This window comes from Mycteria americana, chromosome 12, assembly GCF_035582795.1.
Source record: "Mycteria americana isolate JAX WOST 10 ecotype Jacksonville Zoo and Gardens chromosome 12, USCA_MyAme_1.0, whole genome shotgun sequence".
NCBI classification, from domain to species: Eukaryota; Metazoa; Chordata; class Aves; order Ciconiiformes; family Ciconiidae; genus Mycteria; species Mycteria americana.
In genome coordinates this window covers 8522765-8546447 of record NC_134376.1, presented here as the reverse complement: position 1 = coordinate 8546447, position 23683 = coordinate 8522765, and the positions used below count along the sequence as shown (strand labels likewise).

Sequence of the window (23683 nt, the reverse complement as noted above, 5' to 3'; positions counted from 1 at the left end):
ATAGTTTCCATAAGATACAGCATCCACATGGAAGATTTGATGTTATAAATTTCATCCTGTCAACAAGAAAAAGAAAACATGTATTTGAAGAATTGAGTCAGATGACTCAAATTTACGATGCTAAAAACTTGGAAGAAAATTCTAAAAATGACTGATGAATAAATCAGTGGGGATGAGGAGAGTTGACAGATAAATGAGATTGCATGACACCAGTGAATGGTCAGGAAGAAAGAAATCACAACTAGAGCATGAATTCCAGATAAGACTTGTGTATAGAAGAGTGAACAAATTAACAGAAATATAAAGGGGTTTCAATTAAATGTGGAAAATTGTCCTTCAGAAAGCTAATGTGCAAAATATATGCCCCCTTAATATCATATATATATTGGCTTTCAAATATAAACATGCCCTTTTAAAATTATACCAGGTATCTCATGCAGTCACGTCATTATGCTCAAATGCAAGGTGCTGTTTCCAAGGTATTTGTTATGCAAGCAATACACACACATCGGCAGTTGGATTAATGGTACTCAATGGATTAATTAGAGGCTGCCACTGCAGTACGTTCAGTACTTTCTGACAGTTCAGTAATGCACCTAGGATACATCAGTTTGTATCCTGTGAAACAGATTATTCCACAATAATTTTCTCATGTGTGATTTTTTAAATAGTACTTGAATTTTTAAACCTCTCTCGACAAATGCTTCCAGATACTCCAGGCTAGCTTCAGACAAATTAGGGACTCTTTCTCTTGCCCAGTTGAGCTTGGAGCTACCCTGCTTTTCTTATGATGTGTGCTTAAGTTCATTCAATGTCTGTTGAGAAATGTATAAAATATACTGAGTTATTTTTAGAAGACTGGAGTGCTTCTGAATGAATAGTACTAGGTAAATAAACCATATTATAAAACAATGTGTGTCTCTCAAAAGATCTAAGCTATGATTTCAGCTTAAGTACAAGGATTGCTGAGTTGGCCTTAGACTAGGCAGCTCTATCCTGTGGGGTGGTGACTTGTGGCATGCTAACTCAGGGACTCATGCAAGTATTCCCTGAGTTTGAATGAGTACAGTTCAGAGGTAAATACACCTCCCATTTTTACATAGTTCCTCTGGACATTGGTATCCCATTTGGGAGTACTCATGATTTTGAATCAAATTGAAAATAAACATCTGCACTAATGAAAACTATGGCTCAGGAGAATAAAAGCGTACACCTGTTAAGACTCTGAATTTTAAGCTGTGATGTTTCCTCTACGTAACTAAATATCTCATAAATTTTGCCGAACCTCCTTAGCAGCCACAAAGAACTGTGCTGGAGATAAAAAGTCTTGAAGATGGCAGTTGCTTTTTAAGTGGTTGGTATTGAAATAATCTACTTGTCATAATCTGGAGCCCTCTGGTTGCTGAGCAGCAATCCTTTTTGTATCAAAGTTACTATAAAGATCAAGCCATTTATTCAAGAGTCCCAGTGCTGCAGTCAGCAATGATATACTCATACAAATCTTGCCTTTACTGCAATTGGAGGCAAACTGTGTAGCAAATCCGGTTTTGTAATGAACCTCATTCACAAGAGCCCCCTCTCTCTGCCTTGCTCTGGAGCAGCGCTTACACTTGTTCTCATTCTGTTTTACTTTCTCTTTGTAGATCCTAAGCATCAAGAGCTTGTATCAGATCTATCTAGAAGAAAATGAAAAAGCAGTTACCAGTAACTAATTCCACAATGGAGCTATCTTTCTGACTAAGCAGAAATATTACAACCTCTAACAAGAGTTCTTTAATCATCAAAAGAGAAGATGTTTAGTTTTCCCAGCAATTAGTTTCATCATTGTTGCGTTAACTCTGTCTTCTAGCTTGGAAAATGGAGGAAGAGGCTTGGTGATGAGCCTAATGCAATATGTTATAAAGCACAGCTCTGAATTGTAGCACAGTGGCAAGTAAGTCAGACAAGATTTTAAGAATACTCCCTTTACTTTTCCCTTTATTTTAGAATATTCCCTTTAGGGGCTTTCATTCATAAACTATATTTTTTGTAAGTATGACAGGATGACACTAAAAATTAAATATTAATGCAAATTAGTAAATATTATTGCAGCCTAATGTTTGTGGCACTTAGAAAAAGGTTAAAAATATTATTGCAGAAAAATATGTTTGCCATTTTTTTCATATATTAGGGAAGAGACTCCAGAATCTCCTCCTGGTTTTAAGAATTTCACTCATCTCTTCACAGCATGGTGATGGCGCATCAAGCTAGGCACATCTGTAACTTGTGGCACACTACTGTGCCTGGTGCCTTTGACTTCCCAGCTCAAACAGCTAAGTACTCTTTTACCACTGCTCTGACTGAGTGTGGTCTTTGGCACACAACCCAGGATCAGTATTTGAACTTACACTTTTGGATTTGTAGCATTTCCTTGAGCAGCTCTGACACTAAGCCCTTTATCAGATCAAACAACAGAAAAGAAATTCCTTGACTTACTTGACCGTGGTAGCTCAGTGGTTCTGTATGGAATTATTTGCCATTGACCCAGACTAAAACAGCATCATACATAAGCTCGTGTGTGCTGGATAACAAGTCATAATTTTTGGAAGGTATCTGGTTGCAGTCATTTTACAAGCAGAAGAAGCTAAGGTGATTCTCTCTGTCTCATCCTTACAATTTGTCCTGGTTTCAGCTGAGATAGAGTTACTTTTCTTTATAGTGGCTGGTATGGGGCTATGGTTTGGATTTGTACTGAAAACAGTTTGATGTTTTAGAGGAAAACAGTGTTGATAATACAGAGATGTTTTAGTTGTTGCTGCACTAGTCAAGGACTTTTCAGCTTCCCATGCTCTGCCAGGTGCAGAAGAAGCTGGGAGGGGGCACAGCCAGGATAGTTGATCCAAACTAACCAAAGGGATATCCCACACCATATGATGTCATGCTCAGTATATAAAGCTGGGGAAGAAGAAGGAAGGGGGGGACGTTCGGAGTGGTGGCGTTTGTCTTCCCAAGTAACCATTATGCGTGATGGAGCCCTGCTTTCCTGGAGATGGCTGAATGCCTGCCTGCCCATGGGAAGGAGTGAAGGAATTCCTTGTTTTGCTTTGCTTGTGTGCGCGGCTTTTGCTTTACCTATTAAACTGTCTTTATCTCAACCCACGAGCTTTCTCACTTTTACTCTTCTGATTCTCTCCCCCATCCCACTGGGGGAGAGTGAGCGAGCGGCTGCGTGGTGCTTAGTTGCCGACTGGGGCTAAACCACAACACAATTTTAACAGCCTATGAAATCATATTGTACTTCCATAATCACAGATAAAAATTAGTTTGGTATATGCTTAATGATTCATGAGGTTAGTGAAATAAATAGATGACTAAGTCTCTTAGCACTGTACAAACAGATTGATTGGATTTGATGTATACGCATCTAATTATTTTGAAAATTTCTAAGTAAGTGCTCTACTTTATTGTTACTGTTAACGTTTTGGATAGTTTTATGAGAGCTTAAATTTTGATGCTTTAATCCTCAGTTGTTTTTTAATCATTTCATTTAGAAGGGGTTTAGCTTCATAAGAACTGCTGCGAAAGTGATCTTTAGTTAAACCTGTGAAGTGTGAAAATCATCTGTCAAAGCAGATGTACAACATGTCTACTGTTAATATCTCTTTGGCCTTTAATCCTATTTTTCCAGTTTGTGTGGGCACTGACAGTTAACTCAAGTTTCAATCAAACCTAGACAAATAGGATTTTTTCCTGCCCTACAGTCAGCTAGTCAGACAATCAGTGATTTTTTCACACTATTCACAAACTCATTAGACCTTTGTTCAGACTGGCTGAGGCACAGCAAGGATGTAGAACATGTTCTTTCATAGTCCAGAATATTTTTCACAGGCTGAAGATTGAGGATTTATGGGCAAAATATTTTTGATTTTATTTGAAGATGAAATCTGTGTAATTTGCAACTGCAAATTTTTTACACGCATTATAGAATGAAAACATTGAAGTGGAATCTGTTTCAGAAATTAATTACCTCAATGTCATTTATTTCATAATACTTAAAATATTGCTAACCACTTAAATGCAAAGTATTGAAAATTTTTGCATTGCATTACTGCTATTTTGGTATATGTTTTCTAATGAATATCCATCGATCTGCAAAGAAAGAAATGTAGTCTGTGACATCATTTCACGATGGCATACTGTGTGAAAGATACTGAACAAAGCAATTAAATATAAAATTACCAGTGAATTCAGACTTTAGATAATGAAAATATAGATGGGGTCATACTGCAACAATACCGAGTATTTGTATTCGATGTTAGTGGGGAGTTAACTGGGTACTATAAAACACATAGAAAATGGACAGTCACTTCTCCAAAGATCTTGTCATCTTAAATGATGAAAAGATAACAACAGGTTAAACCAAAATGGAACTGGGCAAGTGGCAGGAAGGGTAAGGTAAATCTGTTACAAGCATTAAAATAAAATAAGTTAGATCTACCCCTCTGAAAATATGATTGCAGCCTGGCCAAATAGAGTTAGTACAATGACAAGTAAATGCATTTTTGACAATTATAGTCTGAAAAGACTTGGGCTGGTTAACTCTTCTCACACACAAGTACCTCTTAGTGCAAATAACCTTACCTGAGCCAGGGGATGAAATACCCTACACAGGTCAATAGCGGAGCTGCTATTGATTACAGTAAAGCCAAAATACTTCACAATTTTACTGCTGGTGTAAATAGACTAATCTCCAGATTCACTATCAAATCTACAGCCTGGCCCCAGGTGTTTTGTCTGAAACATACTTGGTGCAGAATCCTTAGCTAAAATTACATAACCCTTTATTTTGTAATTTTCTTGTGTCAATCTTCTTCCATCTGTGCACATTCTAGTTTCTTGCAAAAACTATCTCCACAGACAATGACTTTTTTTTTCCTTGGCTTACTAAAAGTCTATGGAGCCTCTCCATAGATTGTTACTTTGTCACACTCATTAGAACTTGAGATGAAACCTATTGAGGTGACTTAACATCATCTCAGAACACCAGGTGCTTTGGCATTTCACATGTCGTATGGGTCAAGACATAATAGCATTTCTAATTGTCAGCCACAGAATGAGACACAAAAATAGTGAAAGGAGGAGGGAAATCCCTGTAGGGACCACTCAAGGTTATCACTCCACTTCTGACAGAATTGAAAAACTAACTCATCGACATGAAAGACTGAGCTTCTTCTATAGTAATGTTCTCTAATGGAAAGGCAGTGAAAGTTGTTCTGCCTTTTGTCCTGGATTTCTAGTCTCTCATGTATTCTTTTCTTTCTTTCTTTGTCACAAGGTGGGTACATTACATTCTATTCTGCGAATTCTATTTCTAAATCCAAGTGTGTATTTCTGGCGTGGCGACTTCAAAAATATACTTAATTTAACATACATATGTGCGTGTGTGCACGCATCCAGTACACCCATGCAGTAATATAAATGACTGATACAAAAAAGTATTTGTGGTTTATGTAACTGTATCATAGAAAGAAAACGGAACTTTCCAATACCATAATGACAGGGAACCGCCTGGTCAAAGGACACAATTTCCCGGCCAGCAACAGGGAAAATATTCACCTGCTACTGGACTTTAAAGTAGGACTAAAAGGATTTCAAGGGGCTCCCATAAGCTTATTGAATCTAGAAACCCACCAAGGCAGGCCCAAGTGTGGACTGTAATAATTATCCATGCTGCAGTATTTGGAGATGTAACAGGGGGTAATTTCTCCTGCTCCTGTGCAAAGCACTGAGACACCTGCAATGGCGTTTAATAACTGTGTATCATAGCTACTGCACTGAAAGCTATAGTCCATGTGGGAAGTGGTGCTAATGGAGTTAGTAGAGAGGAAATGTATCTCACTTGCTACAGAAAGAAGTGCAATATTAGGTCTTTTCACAGTAGCATCTTATTTTGCAAAAACGCCAAATCTAAGTGGACTAAGAGTTTTGAAAAGAAACTTGAGCAATAAATAGCCAGTTCTGAACACGTAAAAGCATTTGATGCATTGCAATATATTTTTTATATATGCAGACTTCAAAATATATGGACAAGTATTTTGCATATCTCTAGCCAAATTTTGTGTTTTGTTTTGCACTTGGAATTAGGCAAAATTCTTTCAGCTTCAGGGAGATACACGTTAATAAGAATTAAGTAAAAAAGGTGAAGGTCTCAGGGTTTGTTCTCCATGCAACTAACCTATTTCACTTCTCAAATGTATTTCTAAGCCTGGCATTTTGGGCTAAATGTCTGTAGAGTACCAGGAAGATAATAGGTCCTGCAGTGGCTGACCCACTGTTTTGCTGGTTGGTGATTAGTATCAGGGTGGCAGGCAGCTTGTGTGTATTCCTGGAAAAGTCTCCTATTCCTGTCCTTTAGTCACCAGCAGCATATGGGAACGCTGGAGGCAGTAAATTCTCTTTCAAGTATCTGATGTTCTTTGAAAGTTCCTGCAGTGAATCTCTCTGACAAAGTTAGTTTTTACAGTGAATACCTCTACAGTAAGTTCTGTTTTCCTTCTGCTAGAAGGAAGATCAGCCTAATTAACAATTTTCAGAAAAGTAATGTATCATTTAGATGATCTGGAGAAATCCTGAATTTATTCAGATCAATGGCAAAAATCCTGTTGACTTAAAAGGGAATACATTTTTCATTTATGATTTTCATAGAACAGCCTAGGATATGGAAAGATGAAGGGAGTATGTCTCTTAACGATTGGTTTCTTCTAATATTCCATCTGTTTTTTATCCATAAAAGCTATATAAGATGGGAATATTAAGAACATCTAAAGTATGTTGAACAAAATCCTCATGCTGCAATATCCCTGGATGCTGTAACTTTTAACTTCTGTAGGCAAATCCAAGTTTCATATTTCTTTTCCCGTAACTGGTTCATCGCCTCTCTTCCCCCCTCAATTTCCTGATACTAATACTTGCCAGATACCATGTTTCTTGAAACATGCTTAAAATTTTTGGAGTTCAGTTCTGTGGCACAGAACTCTGTAAACAATCTCTAATCAGTAGCCAGGAGACTTTTATGCAATTAGAAGTAGATATTAAAGATTAAGTAAAGAGTCTGTTCATATCTGATTACTTCAGCAAACAAGTTAAGAAGGACACTGAACAAAATTCATAATTACAGGCTTCATTGCTGGTGAATAGTTCTATAGTTTTGCTAGACTTATTATGATACAAGTGAAATTGGTCTTTCTTGACGAAGTGATACATTCTTAAGGAATTACTCAGATTTTTTTTTTTTTTTAAACTTCTGGGAGTTGTAAATGGCAGCCCAAGTAGCATTTTCTTAGAAGAAAATGGGTGAAATAAACTAATAACCTAGCTAATATAAACACTACTCTGATACAAATAATAAGCATCGGGTGAGACTATGTCCCATTGTGATGCACAGACATACAGGAACAGACAATTTCTGCCTGGTGAGAGTTTATAATCTGAGAAAGGCTAGAGAGGAAAGGGAATAATATGTTCATTTTATAAACAGAGAAAGGAGGCATAGAGAAAGTAAAGATAATTTTTTCAAATGTCCCTAGGGCCAGGCTGTAAAATTTAGGTACTTACTGACAAAGTTGGACAGTTAGCACTTTTGAAAATTTCACTAGGCAGTTAAATGCTTAACTTCCACTACAATAAGACCTGAGTTTCTAAGTCACCTATAAAAATTGTCTAAACCTGGATCTGTAGGTCTAGGCTAAGTTAAGCCTGTCAAATAATTAGGCCAATATTTCACTGAACAACTGAAAGATAATGAGTGGAACAAAACCAAAGTATCAAAAAAAAAAAAAAAAGCCTATCTTTCATCTGAAGTCACTTGTACACTGCCTTTCATGTGCTTAAGCTACATTTTAAAAATGAGGCCCAGTCTCCTAATTTATTTAAAAGTTTTTACAAGGTTGTGTTAGTGATAGTGGCCAGAAGTGTGTTAGCAAAGTTTTATGTCAGATCTCCTGAATTCCAGACCTTCATCCTAAACACAAAAACTTTATATTATTGAGAATTATTATTATATTATTATATATTGAGAATCCAACTGCATTTTACATACATATTGAAGTTCCAGTATTAGATATTACAGTTGCGCATCAAAGATAAAGACAGATAGCAGCTAGCATGCAAATGCTGTTTCCAAAGAGAATAAAGCCCTTTTGAAGGCAGTAGAAACTGTCAAAGTTAAATTAAAAATTAAAAATCCATTCTGTGGGCTGCAGAGATGCTAGGCTGCCTGACAGCTACAGAACCAGGAAGTTTTAAAAACCTCTCAAATGCAATACTAAGTTATCTGTACTCGCTGTGCTTCCCCCTCTACTCCAATCAACTTTTATGCCACAGTGAAATATTATCACTATGCCTATAAACTCTTCATCTTGGTCATAAGGAAGAAAAACCCTCCTTGCAACTGTTTTTTAAACATCTCAAATTATCAAGTATTCAGCTTGCTTATGCCTTAACATGTAATATATTGGTGTAAAAATGGTAGATTTTCTCAATTTTTAAATGATTTATGATTTATTATTTATGATAATGTACTGCTGCATGTTAGTCACTCAAAAAGAAGATTGATATGGCCTTCAGCATGAAAAACCACTGGCTACAGTCACAAGCAGTGTTTCAATAAATTATTACATGCATTAAATTTAGGTCTTAGAATCTGGAAGTGGGGGAAAGTGGGGTAATTTGTGTTGTTTGGAGGTTTTTTTGAAAGCACTGAAGTACCATTGAAAAATATTAACGATGTTAAGAAGGACGATGGATAATACCTGCCTCTCTCCATGTCTGTCCACCCTCCTCCACATTTATGCTCCCTTTGTGCAGTAACTGACATTTCTGAGTGTCTTTGTTGGGATTCTTTCCTGATTTACTGACCTCCCCTGTCAAAAAGAAACAGTATAGCAATAAAGGACAATACTTCTGTTGTCATAAGCAATTTACTGCCATATACCTTACAGAACTTTGGAAGTCAGATGTTTATTGCTTGCTGCTGCTTGTATTACTTCTCAGCTTGCCTGAATAAGAGATTATGACAAAATCTGTCTATAACTAAGAAAAACCTTGAAGCTATACATTGCTTGAATTTGAAAAGGAGCAATGCCTTTATCACTGTCATGAATTGAGTCCAAACCCATTTGGGAACAGCTCTGAATTGTAATGGGGGTTTTAAAATCAGGATCAGAATTTTGAAGTTTATTTTTAAGTAATGTGAGGTTATTTTCATGGAGTAGCATCACAATTCATACTATAGAGCATGGAATCAAGCTGTATAAAAGCAATAGACTACTGTTGTCGTACAGTAGGGCGACAGGTCTTAAGGACAGGCAAAACGAGCATTCTACAATGCTTTTATTAAGTTTTTTCATACTGCTTCACATGACATTCAGGAGAAATGAGCTATAATGTGATACAGATGTGACTGAATAATCTTACATGTTGAGCAAAAATTTTGGTACATTATTGCATATAGGTTTTAATATTTCTTGGACTTATGTGGCCTGGAAAGACACTGTGTTGAAGACGAGATGTTCCTAGTGTACTTGCATGGTCCTTCTCATTGCAGCATTTTAATTTTAACCAGAATTTTAATCAGCAAGATGATTAAGCAATGATATCCTGTTGATTTCAATGGGAGTTAGATGTCTAACCAGGAATTAGTCAGAGCCCCTGTGCTTGAGTAGGTACTTCTTTTCCATTCAACCAGGAAGTAGTACAGTCTCTTGAGACCAGTTTCCAGTCAAAAGGAGTTCAGACAGAAATCGGAGCTTCTGGTTGCTTGTTGAACTCCATCCGTCCTCTGTGTTCTCTCCCCTTGAATAAGCAATATGAGCTGCATCTCTCACTTGCGTGGCTTAACGTCGGCTGCAGTCGGCTTTGACTAACATGACTTTCAAACAGGACATTGCTGGAGGAGTTGAACAAATAAACTGGACTTCATGAAACAATCAGATTTAACTATCACTGCGATACACACTCCTTGAAACCTGCTAACTCATTCTGTAACATAAAGCAATTCACATGTTGACTGAAAAAAAAGCTAAAAATCTTTTCAATGACATATTCTTTATTCCTTATTTTTATCCATTATTATGAAAAAGTTATGTATTTCATAGTAATAGCTACCCACCCTATGGTAAAATGTCTTTAATTTCCACATATAAACTTCCTAAAAATCTGAAATTCTACTCAAAGGTTTTAGAGTCCTAAGAGCAGCCTCTGCTGATGCCTAAGGAAATTGTTTCTCTATTTTTCCAGGAGAGGTAACAGTTTTTGTTGTGCATCCGTAAGAAGTTTGCAAGAACTGTTCAGTTGATGTTTGTATGGCACCTGGAAAAATAGACAAGCCTTCACAGATTATAAATTTAAAGTCATTGTGATCAGCATTAAAAATATTGGATACCATGAACAATACAGCTAAAACCACAATGATCTTATGGTCCAACAATAGTCTTATGGTACTCTACAAATTCTGAAGCTCCTTTTTAAAATGTCCCTGTCCCTCTCCCCTCCATCATAAATTTGAATACTGATCTATAACTTGAACTGTATCTCGTTTTAGTGACGGCATTATCTTTTAGCTCAAATAGCTAGTTGGCCCAGGCCAACAGTATTCCAGGCTGCATTAGCAGGAGCGTAGCCAGTCGGTCGAGGGCAAGTGATGATCGCCTTTGCTCGGCCCTGGTTGGATCACATCGAGATGCTGCGTCCAGTTCTGACCCCCCCAATACAAGAAAGGCATCGACAAGCTGGAGCGAATTCAGCAGAGGAGGTCATCGCGATGGAGTCAGGCTCTTCACCGCGGCGCGTGGTGGGAGGACACGGGACAACGGGCGTACGTTGAAGCAAGAGAGGTTCAGACCGGACACACGGAGCAGCTTTTTCTCCGTGGGGACCCTGGCCGTGAGGCACAGGCCGCCCAGGACGCCGTGCAGTTTCCATCCGCGGAGGTTTCCAGGACCCGACCGGACAAAGCCCCGAGCCACCCGGTCCGACTCCGGCCGACGCTGCTGCGAGCAGCGGGCTGGACCGGAGACCCCCCGGGCCGCCCTCCAGCCTGGATCCCCCGCCGGACGGGGCGTCACCGGCCCCGGGCTGAGCGCGGCGCCCCTGCGGCCACCTGGCCGCCATCCCCCGCCGCTGCGCCCCGCGCCGCTGCCAGCCGGTCCCGCCCGGCCGGGTCCCCCCGCACCGCCGCGGCCCCCGGGACCGCGCGGCGTCAGCGCCGGCTGCAGCCAACCGGCGCGCGCGGCGCGAGCCGGGCTCCCCCCCCCCACGCGCCCGCCCTGCCTATAAAAGCCGCCTGCCGGCGGCGACCGCGGGAGTGGCGCGTGGAGCGGGACGGGACGGGGCGGCGGGACCGGCCTCCTGTCAGCGCGGCGGCCGGCTCGGCCCGCGCCCCGGCGTCCCCTCCGAGCCGTCGCCCCGCTCACCAGCCGGGATGTTACCTGTGGTCGCTGGGCTCTTGCTCGCCGTAGCCGCGGGCGGCCGGGGGGCGGCGGCGGGGGAGCAGGAGAGCCCGCCGGGGAGCCGCTTCGTGTGCACCTCGCTGCCGCTGGACGCCGCCGGCGCCGGCTGCCCGCTGCCCTCGGTGCCCATGCAAGGCGGCGCGCTGCCCCCCGAGGAGGAGCTGAAGGCCACGGTGCTGCAGCTGCGGGAGACCGTCCTGCAGCAGAAGGAGACCATCGGGAGCCAGCGGGAGGCCATCCGGGAGCTCACCGGCAAACTGAGCCGCTGCGAGAGCGCCGACGGCAAGTCCGCCACGGGGACGTGGAAGAAGGAGCTGGGCAAGGGCAAGGACACCATGGGTGACCTGCCGCGGGACCCGGCGCAGGTCATCGACCAGCTGAGCCGCACCATGCAGACCCTGAAGGACCGGCTGGAGAGCCTGGAGGTAGGGCCAGGGCGTGGGGTGGGCCGGCCTCCCAGCCCACCGATGTAGAAACTTGGAACGACTTTACGTATAACAGTGGCTTTGGACCGCTGGGCGGACACAACCAGTGCGCTTAATCTTTATGGAGATAAATCCAAACTGGCCAAGCCCTGGGAGTGAGTGGCTTGGTTGGGTTGTCCTGTTTTCTTGATTATTTATCTGCTCGCTTTAATGGTAAATGACCTGAAGGGCTCCTCTGTGAATGTGTTCTCCCACTGTGTCAGGGCAGATTATGGTTTTCCTGTTTGTCACCAGCTTAGTTTCTGTATTAATCTGTCTAAATCTCTCTGGGACTGTGACTTCATGGGGTTTGAGGTATAAAGCTGTCGTCTTGGGCAGTAAGGCCTTGGCATATGGTGCTGAACAGACCAGTGGTAATGAGGAGATTGTGTTGGGCAGATTGTGAAGATAAGATGATGTATTTAGAGCTGACATAGAATAAAAAGAACCTGATTTTATATGCTTGTGAATAGAAAGGGGATTTGGTCCAAGCCCACCAATAAGGGATTTCCCTGAGCCTTTGGACAGTGCCTATGGTTGAGTGGCGTGCATGGAAATATTTTATAGAGAGTATTCCCACAGGAATTGTGCTGGATGTTGTGTTTTGCTTTCCACACCCTGAGAGCTACATGCATGTCCTCCTGCTGTCCTCCAGTCAGTGATGTTGTGAGGATGGCGAGTAACTTCCTAAAGGTTATTCTGTGAGGTCTAAACACTCTGGACTGCTTTTCAAGTACAGTTTTGAATTACCTGGTAGTGTAACATCCATTTATTACTGTTGCTGTCTTTTTGAGGCGTTTTTTTAGGGTTGTAGAAGGAAAACTCCACTAGAATAATATGGTAGGTGGAACCGTTGGTTTCTTAGTATCCTTAAAGATACCAGTGTTATTTGAGAGAGTGTGGGGTTTTTTTTTTGGTTTAAATAAAAATACTTTCACTGGCTAATACTTACAGTTGATCTAAAGAGCATCTGACTTCTTTACTCTGCAAATCAAAACTGAGGAAACTTTCATTTGGTAAATTTGCTTTTGAAGTAGCTTAATTTTTTATTTAAAAAGAAGTAATAGTTTTTCTGTTTACTTAAGTTGGCAATGTCACTTGCAGTAAGTAAAGCAAAAATTGACTAATGTGCCATGTGTACCCATACTAATGGAAGTGCATCAGATCTGGCTTCCTACATTGATTTTATTGAACCTAAATGTATGAATACTCCTTCACATGAAACTCTGGAAGCCTCTAACAAAAGTGCCCTTTTGTTTCAGGACCTGTTTTGCTACAGTGCTGATAAAAGCACTGAACATGACAAGTGCTAAAAAGCAATGCTTCTTTTGTACTTGCTGGAGAACTCGGTGATCTTGCTTTCTTCGCTTTGGATCAGGAGCATATCCGCATTTCACAGTTTCTGTCTGAGAAATGACAATTTTTTTTCTTCTAATTTCCCCTAAAGCACCAACTCCGAGCCAACGTGTCATATGCAGCACTGCCTAATGACCTTCGAGAGATGCTTCAGCGGAGGCTTGGAGACCTGGAACGCCAACTCCTGAGCAAAGTGGCCGAGCTTGAGGATGAAAAGTCTTTGCTACATAATGAGACGTCAGCCCATCGGCAGAGGACAGAGACAGCCTTGAATGCATTGTTAGAAAGAGTGTCTGAATTAGAAAAAGGTAATCCACACAGAATCTAAATGCTTCCTCATGCTGATTAATTTTGTTTACTCCCTCCTTCTAGTGCAGTAGTCTAAATGTGGGCCTTGAGGGAAAGACAGTTAAGGTGCTGGACTAAATAGTAGGTGACAGTGCAAATACTTGCATTCCCTTTTTCCCTTTGTCACAAGCCTCCTGCTTGACAGGCCTCTGCATGGCTTTGGCTTCTTGTCTCTTAATTTGGCATATGTGGGTGGTTAGGATGAAACTCTTAGTGTTTGTGGGATGGAAAGATATATAAGGAGGCAAGTGGAAATAGGAAGAAGTATGACATTGGTGTCAGGTGAATACCTAGATAATGTCAAGTACACATCTACGTAGAACTGCCTTTCTTTATTTGGACTGAAAATCATATGGGCTAAATTTAATTAGCACAATTGCCTTTGATGTAATGAATGGCATTTTATACCAGAACCATTTCCTGCTGCTTTGGAAGTATTGCTGGTGGTCTTTCCCTTTGTTGCTGGTTATGCCTTTGGGTAACTGCAGATACTTGAATTGTATCCTATCCCAACCATATAGCCTTCAGAGTTTACAGTAGATTACACATGGTGCCACTGGGGGACACTCTCTTAATCCTAGTCATTTATTCAGATACTTAGATTAATTATTACTGAGATCTCTATGCTTGAGTAGGGTCTATTTATTTGAATTACAAATGCCCATAGAAATTAGCTGAAGAACAGAACTATCTTTCTGTATTGACTATAGACACCTGCAGAGTGGACTGTGTAGGACTAGAGTACCAGTAAATATCACTGCCCAATCTTTAAATGATGCCAAGGTGACTAGGTTCTCTGCTTAAAAGCAGCTTAATGGACATGCTTTCAAAATGGTGCAAACATACAAATCTCATGAATTTTAAAATGCAGCCTAATGGATCCATTTGTGTAATATTGTATCTATTTTTTTTCATTTAAAAAGTGTGAAGGAGGGGAAAAGGGAAGGAGGAAGAAGAGATCTTTTACTAGCTCTGTCATTTAGTGTTTCCTGAGAGCTAAGATAAGGCCTAAACTGCCACTAAAGTTCTGGAGAATTAGTGGCCTATTAATGTCTTATGTGGCAAGTATTGCTAGTCCTTGTCTCTGAAAGATGTGACTCATATCAGCAAGTCATCAGAAAGAGAAAGGGAGTGGTGGGAGAACAAGAATGTCTAATTTAATTAGGGTAAAAATAGCCTGTTCCCACCTTTATTTTTTTTGTGGGGAGAGAGGCCTGTCTTATAAGTGTCCAGGGAAGTGAAGAATTTGGGCTAGGAACCAAGACACAGGCTTTCTTTTAGTTGTGTAATTTGCTCTCTATTACAGTGCAGCTTAGCTGTACTGTGCCTTTGGTTCCTGTGTCAAATCAAAGTGAGGGTAATAATGCTCTAAGAACTTAATGATTTTGCAGATTAAATGCAGACAACATTTCAAGTGATCTGACCTCTTTTGAAAATAGTATTTCTATTGTGCTTTTATTTTAAATGCCATATTGTTTAGCATCTCTTCCTGACAAGTAACTAGAGTGTCATAAGCTCCTCATTGTCCTGAGACTGAATAAATGGAGGAAAAACTAACCTTATAAGGTGACACTATGAACTTTGGATTTTTTTATCTGTTGTTGTGATAGCTGTCTTTACTTACCAGTGGGGCAGAAGAGTTTGAAGTCTGTACAACTCTTGTGATTCCCAAAGTCTTCTGGTAATTCCTTCACCTGTTGTCTCCATCGACAGCAGTAGATGATGCATTAAAAAGCAGGACTGGGTGTCAATGATGAGGTGAATAATCCTGCAACTAATAGTGCCTGGCCTTAAATGTGATTCCTAGCTTTGCTGGAGACATGAACAGGTCACTTGCTATGTCTAAATCTAGTTTCTCCATCTCTAAAAGGGAATAACAATATTTCTTGCCCATCTTGTTAAAAAATAATTTGGATTCTTTAGGAAAAGGATTGTCTTATCCTGTGCATGTGCCCACTGCCCAGAACAGGAGGATCTTGTTATCATTTGGAGTTGTGGATGTTTTCAACTCATGAGAACAAACTGAAAAATATAAAAAAGATGAATATTGTTTTGTTCTTTTCCAACCCATTATTGCTTCGTTAATCTCTTTCACAGAGTGACTAATGGTCTTAATGGAGTATGTTTCTTTTTTTTGTATGTGAGATTGTTGTACCAGCCTAGTGGACGTTGCTCAGCATTAGCCCTAAGACCTTGGAGTTTTTGTGCTTAAACTTTAGAATATTTCAGTTTTTGTTCTCTAAGTTCCTCAAGACAGATGCAAGCATCAGACAAGCTTTTTCTTCTTCCACCCCCTTGTTCTGTGAAAAATGCAGTCAAAACACTTCAGTTGCTTCTGAGAATGGGAACTGAGAGAATGCCAATGGTTTAAAAATTACATATGAAAATTGTGGCAACCTTTTGTGACAACAGCTCTGCATTTGGAATGGAGTATGAAGTTTGGAAAGGGGATTGAATTTGTTTCAGGAATGGGAGTGAAGGAAATGAGGGAGACTCAGAAGAACAGGTTGCTAAAAGGTTGAGGGTGACACTCTACTACAGGACTGTGGGCTTTTATTTTGTGGCACAATGTGGGATTTCTCTCCTCTTAATATTTAATTCTAGAAAATTAATTGTAAGCGACTACATCAGAAGTATACACAAACTATATAATACAGAGTATTGCAACTGTAGAAACTTTTAGTCTTAAGAGTTCTCAATTTCATAAACATCTCTGTGGAATATCTCACTGTTTTTGTTACATCTTTTAGAAAAAGCTAAGTAATTTCTGCTTTTATATTAAAAAAATGTCTAATGTTTTTGTAGTTCATAACTATATATTGCTTTTTTCTTCAGGTCACTTTGAACTTCAGCTTTATATTTTTGTTCAGATCTCTTCCTGATTTGTCTGTGGGACAGAAATCAGTTCTACTAAATTTAACCCTGCTTTCTGGAATATGTCAGCTTTTTCTTATTTCATATTGGCCACTCAAAATGAGAGCATCAACCTGTTTCTCGACCTGCTATCTGTAAAATGGGGATGCTGCTGCTAGCTCCCTATGTAGCAGTAGTAGGAAAAGAAATACTGTTTTTGAAGCACTGTGATGCTTTAATAATGAACATAACAGAGAATCCATGTTTAGTAACAGTAAATATCTTTTAAAACAGTTTGAATTGTTTGAAATGGGCAGGCCTCCAGCCATGAACTAAGCAATGAAGAAAGAAAATATTTAACAGCCTCTCGTTAGTTGTCTGCCATCTATTCTTTTGCTCTAAATGAACAGGAAAAATAAGCTAAGTAATTAGCATGATGTGTATAAAGTCTAGTTGTATTTTTCTGTGCTGCAAAATCAACGTTCAGTAATACTACTTCAATATATTTTTTTGTGTACCTCTCTGAAGTGATGAAAATTCCAAAGATTCTCAATATCAATTATATTGTTTCTTAACCTGAATTACAAATGTATTGTTTTGTTTAATGTTAAAGGTTTTTATTCCTCAATGTAATTCTAGGTAACAGTGCATTTAAGTCACCTGATGAATTCAAAGTCTCCCTTCCTCTTCGCACAAACTACTTATATGGGAAGATCAAGAAGACTCTGCCAGAGCTGTATGCTTTTACTGTATGCTTGTGGTTGAGATCAAGTGCTTCTCCTGGAATTGGCACTCCATTCTCATATGCTGTTCCTGGGCAGGCTAATGAAATTGTCCTCATAGAATGGGGGAATAATCCAATTGAACTTCTAATTAATGATAAGGTGAGAACTGACTAACTCTTCTTTGTCTGCATTATCAGAATAAGGCCTGAACCCTTGGTACCTCTCTAGTAACTCTTTCATTCTCTGGGAGAAGCCTGCTCTGGGCCTTTGAGATGGTAGTGTCTACTTGTCTGTTGTCATCCACCTGTCTGTTGCAAGTTCATAAAAGTACTCGAAACAAAGTCAAATGATAGATATATTTGCATGTTGAGACAAAGCAGCATGACATCTAGATGTGCACACACTTATACTTGTCCTCTGAATATACAAGCAGATCTTGGCTTCTTGTTTGTTTTATGAAATAGAAGCAATATTTGAAGCCACACTATTGCAAAGCCTGTGAGATCTAAGCCAGTTGCAGTATTTCTATCTTTCTAATCCTAGAAATTCAGATATGTTAAAATGAATTTGGCAGAAGACAGAGAGCAAAAAGCATGTAATTGTGGCTGGTTTTGTTATGTTTAAGTGACTGAACATCAGTTTAAATACAATTTTTTCAGACTTTAGATATAAAAAGCAACAATTGTCTCCCACTACTTCATACCACTGATGGTTTCTGACAAGCTTCAGAACGAGGCTTGAGGAAAACAAGACCCCTTGAAACTTGGCATTAAAACAGATTATAAATACTTCCTTTCTCCCCACATTCAGTTTGGGCTAGCTATGAAATGTAAATAGCTGATGTGACTTGATTTGAATCAATGTGAGCAAAACTACATTCTTAACTTGGCCAGGCTGCAATGTAGCAAAACTTGCCTTCAGGCACCATCCCTTGTTTTCTTTGGCCTGTGAGGTTTCCTAGTAACTCACTGCTCTCTGAGGGATCAGGTGTTTACAGATCTACAACACAACTCAGGCGGTTCAGTCATGTGGCTAGGTAAGGACTTTTAACAGCCCTATCATCCTCCCAAATAAATAAAAGTGAAAAGCCGATTACAGAATCACAGAATCGTATAGGTTGGAAAAGACCTTTAAGATCATCGAGTCCGACCGTAAACCTAACACTGCCAAGACCACCACTACACCATGTCCCTAAGCACCTCATCCAAACGTCCTTTAAATACCTCCAGGGATGGCGACTCAACCACTTCCCTGGGCAGCCTGTTCCAATGCTTGATAACCCTTTCAGTGAAGAAAAATTTCCTAATATCCAGTCTAAACCTCCCCTGGCTCAACTTGAGGCCATTTCCTCTTGTCCTATCACTTGTTACCTGGGAGAAGAGACCGACCCCCACCTCTCTACAACCTCCTTTCAGGTAGCTGTAGAGAGCAATAAGGTCTCCCCTCAGCCTCCTTTTCTCCAGGCTAAACAATTATTTTTAATGGTTTGTGGAAGAGAAGGAAACTTGAGTCTGCTTATCCTTAGCAGTAACTTTTTCAATATTATGTCAGTACTACTAATGTTCTGTGATGCTTTTCTTTCTCCCACATCACAGCTGTTCCATAGCCCACTGCATTTGTGTCTTTATGTTGACTTGAGTAAGTTTTCAGATCAAATTCCTACAGGAGCATAATTCCTCCTTATTTGGAGCCCTAAGTAACAGTTCTGACAACTTCTACTGGGAGCAGGCAGATCCATTTGTCAGAGTTGTTACTGCAAATGGTACAGGCAAACCCCAGATTTTAAGAGAAACTTAACATGAGCACTGGATGGAAAGTTAGGGCTAAGCACTGAGATTTAAACAACAAATGCCACAGATTAATATGCAGGATCGGTGGATTGATAGCAGCTTCGACTCTGGTACTTGTGTCACTTGATTCTAGATGAAACAAAGGCTCACATCTGGAATAAAAAGCATGGCTGTGTTCCTGAATACAGGAGAGCTGGGACAAAGTAGAAAGAGGTGGACTAACTTCTGCCTCTAAAATTTTTTGCTTCTGAGACAGAATAAATACTGTCCCTTTTTAAGTGTTGTGCTTGAACTAGTAGACTTGGTTTGCAACATGTATTATTCTTTGGTTTTTGTAGGTTGCCCAGCTCCCTCTCTTCATTAGTGACGGAAAATGGCATCATATCTGTATAACATGGACAACCAGAGATGGAATGTGGGAGGCTTTTCAGGATGGAGAGAAGCTTGGCACTGGGGAGAATCTTGCTCCTTGGCACCCAATTAAACCTGGAGGTGTCTTGATCCTGGGTCAGGAACAGGTAAGTGAAAGACAGTGTGTTCCAGGGTTTAAAAAAAGAAAAAAAAATCAAAACTCCCCAAACAAACAGCAGCTGTGAGAAAATGTCTCTTTGTTAAACACTTGGTCCTGTTGTATACACAGTATCAGAAAGATTAAAACAAAGCAACAAATACTTAATGCAATCATACATTGGTATATTTTGTTTCATTTATTAAATATTCAGAATATTCATGTTGCAGCTATTCCTATTCCCACTGTTAATGCTACAGTGTGCAACTTCATCAGTGATCTGAATAATGCCTTAAATTAAATCCGTTGAGCTAGATTGCTGGTAACTAGCAATGTGGCCACTGAAGTTGCAGAAAAGGACAGAATTGGCTAGTGCTGTTGTATGAGCAGTCAAAAAGGAGCTTGCTGAAAGCGCACCAAGTATAATTGCTTTGATTTGTTTCAATTTTTTTTAATTGAAGCAAATTGACTGTCCCCCTTAGCAGCTTACTGGTTTTCCCCCTTCCTTTCCTCTTTATCCCAAGAGCAGTAAGAATGTTAGTCCTTGAGCCCCAGAACAGATCAAGTAAAGTGTGTGTATGGGGTGAGGGGACCAACAACTATGGGGACTGGAGTGCTTGTGGGTATATCAGGATCTTTTATAATTTGGCCTGGTATGGAGAACTCCCTGCAGACCGAATTCTGCAGCTTTTCAGGTATGTAGCATGTTTTTAGAATAGTGGAGTCTGTCACTCATTCAGAATTCGATGTCTACTTAAAGGTGAGTCTGAAGTCAAAGGGACGAACTCTAAATTGTCCATTTGGTTTCTCATTAAAGACGTAGGTAAATAACTGTCCTAATGCAAATGTTAATAAAGTTTGAATATTAGTGCTGCCAACAGAAAGCATTCATGAGGTTAAGGATAAGTCCTTTTTCAATATTAAAAAAAAAAGGATTTTAAGTCTTGCTCTCGTAGTTAACATCTCATTAAGCTATTGCCTATGAATTGTGTGGCTCTTACCTTCACCTTTTTTTCTCTCCCTGTTCTTTGTATGATTATACATACACTAAAAAAAAAATTGTAATGAGTAGCAGGAAATAGCCTTTCTCCAGGATTCCCAGGTTCACAACAGGGCAATGAAAAATTAGTGTTGTCCTGATGCTGATTTTTGTAGACACTTATCCATGACATAAATGACAGAATGGTAAATTCAGAATCCTAATACACTCTGCATAGCAGATGCTCCAGCTTGCTATTAAGTGGCTGGCAGCTTTTCTGTAACTCTCTCATGCCATTTGCCTGTACTATGCTTGGTTCTATGCTATGCTATCAGTTTCATGTTAGTGTGATTGCACAAAACGTGTGATTTCTGTCCTTGAGTAGTGGATGGAGCAAGCAAACACTTCTAGGCTTAAGCAGTAGCAGTTTGAGTTAGTCATTTGGTACAACCAGAAGAAGCATGTGTATTTACATCCAAAGATCACATCTTATAGGCCCTGCAGACAATTGGTTAAGGGCTGCAGTTACAGTTTAATCTATAGCCATAAAGCTTTCAGAGTAATCTTACACATCTATGCAGTTCTTGCTGAAGTTGTCCTGTGCCAAGCTTGCAAAATGGCTCTTTAGCCTCAATATTTAAAATTGCCTTCCTGCTCTACTGCTTGGGGGCAGGTTTAGTTATATATAGCCTTTGTGTGATGGTACACAGTCATGACTGTTTGCTTTGAATTGTTTTGACACATTTCAAATGGGAGCTTTTAACTGTTCCATAGAACATCTTGTTCAAAGTAGCCCTTCTAGAAACTTGAAATGGTCTCTGTGACCTAGCTCTGCACCTCCTTCTAGCAGTGTGGCTGGGGGGGAGGGTCTTCAAGTTTGAAGAAGAAAATGCTGAAATAACTTTCTCATCTAATCCTAACCCTTATGTGCCTAAAGGACACAGTAGGAGGAAGATTTGATGCAACTCAAGCCTTCGTTGGGGAGATGAGCCAGTTCAATATATGGGACAGAGTCTTAAAAGCTGAAGACATCATGAATATTGCTAACTGCTCTACCAACATGCCTGGCAACATCATTCCCTGGGTTGATAACAACGTTGATGTGTTTGGAGGTGCTACTAAATGGCCTGTAGAGACATGTGAAGAGCGTCTGCTAGATTTATAGCTGCAATTGTTTCCCATTCAAGTGCCCCCTTTAGTAGGACAATCTTCTGTGCAATCTAAAGCACTTATTTTTCTCTCTGCCCTTCCCCAATATTAACGCCTCAAAAAAATAAAAAAAAAATTGAGTAAACTGCCTCAGTGCAAAGATAGCTGCTAGTCTGGGGCATTGAGCCTGACAATGAAAGAAGCCCTTCTTGGCTAGAGCAGCCCTTGCTTTCTTACGGCCTGATCCAAAAATATGCTTTGGCCTGCAGCAGCCTTTCGGTTAGGCCCGAGTTTAGCACATCAGTTCTTCTGGTAGGGAGGGGGAACAGCCATGCACATGTTAACTGTAATACTCCTTTTGATAATGTGCAGTGCTGACAAGCGCCAAGATTAACAGGCTAAATGTGAATCCTTCCTTCCAGTCTATTGTCTCCCCTTTGAATTGAAGCCATTCTTTTTTAGCCCTTTTTAAAGAAATCACTTAGTCCTTACACTACAGTGGTTATGGTGCAACTATGGGTAGAGCAGAACAGCCACTGTCTGAGTGCAAGGGTCGTGCTTTTAATTTGCAGATTAGAAGTCCTTATTTTATGAGAAGGAGGCAATGTATTTGAGACATGCTATTCTAGTTCAATTTGAAGAAGGGGCTGTGTAATCAGCATAGCTCCATTGAAATAGAGATGCTTCAGGTAAGGTTCTGTCCCAAAGCCTGTCTTTTGCTAGCCAGGATCCCAGCGTAGATGGATGGATGAAAGATTGTGTTTGTATTTTCTGTAGGCTGAATGTACTCAATTCGTAGTGACCTGGCTTGTAAACTTTTCTCTATTGTTTCTCTTGCTTTAGTCAATGTCTTTATTTTTTTAAAAATATACAAGCTGTGATTAAGTGAATTTCCATTTTGTTTTGCTTTGAAAGGCCTTTTTATGAGCAAGTGCCAAAGTTCAGTTTCTGCTTGCTGAGAATCGCTATATATTTTCCCAGCATAAGTCTTCTGCACTGTTTTCTATGTTATTATAATGGTCCTATGTAATATGAAAATGTGCTGTTTTTTTCAATTCTTGTTGATTGTCTCTTCTGTAAGCACTGGGCTGACTACTATATTTTTTTATAATTTTCTCTCAATATTTTGCAAACAATGTTGCTGTTTCCTTGGCATTGATGTGACTACTTGGTTTGTGGCTCGCAGATAGCAAATGCACTGTACTGGGAAAGAGTTAATACTTTTGTTATTTAAAAGAAAAAGGATTTAAAGGGGGGGAGGGGGAATTTATAAAGCTAAATATCATATTTTATTTTTCATATGTTTGAATTGTAAGAATAATATGGTGACAGTCCCATTTGTAGGATAAAGTTACATATTTCCATTAATATGTAGTATGCTGTTCTTAAAAGAAAATTCTTATAATGAACTTTTAATTAAAATGCACTGTAAACTGAGTCTTTTAATTCCTTTATAGTCACACAAGACACTGAATATTCTCTTTCATAGCTGCTGTGAGTTCATCTACTGTCTCTCTAGACTGATAGAAGTACAGTCCTGTAAGAAGTTATCTTTATTCCCTAATAGTCTTACATTGCCAACCAAAAGGTGCTTAGGGGTGTGTGGGTAACCTTACCCTTTGGATGTGGTGGGGTGGCTGAAGCTCAGGCTGAGACCTGTCTCCTGCCACTGCGATCTCATGGGCACTAGTCCATGGCATGGCCTGGGTTATGGCTATTTCACTGGAGTGGGATGAGACACAGAACAAATGTTCATATTTATTTTTAAAGTCGTGAGAAACTGAAACTATGACCCCCTCTGGGTGAAAGTACTAGTTGTAGGCAACCAGTGTGAAAAGAGCTGTTCAACAATGAGATGACTTGTTGAAATGTGATAGAAGAGGCACTACACCGCTGCAAGTTGAAGTGCAGTGTCCATGGTGTAAACCAAACACTCTCCTTGGTGAACTAACATGTGGATGGTGCTCTCTGTGAGAGAACAACCAGCTGGGGCAGAAATGTTTATCCATCCTTCTCTGGCCAGGG

The 23683-nt window shown here is 40.0% G+C and overlaps 1 protein-coding gene across 1 annotated transcript; it reads left to right on the top strand.

Annotated features, from left to right (window-relative positions):
- Positions 1 to 11381: 11381 nt before the first annotated feature.
- NPTX2 (neuronal pentraxin 2) lies at positions 11382 to 23095 on the top strand. Its single transcript, XM_075515156.1, has 5 exons — positions 11382 to 11911; positions 13398 to 13614; positions 17147 to 17391; positions 19361 to 19540; positions 21447 to 23095. The coding sequence occupies exons 1-5, from the start codon at positions 11459 to 11461 to the stop codon at positions 21672 to 21674; spliced, it is 1323 nt and encodes a 440-aa protein (XP_075371271.1). The 5' UTR covers positions 11382 to 11458; the 3' UTR covers positions 21675 to 23095.
- The last annotated feature ends 588 nt before the right edge of the window (positions 23096 to 23683 follow it).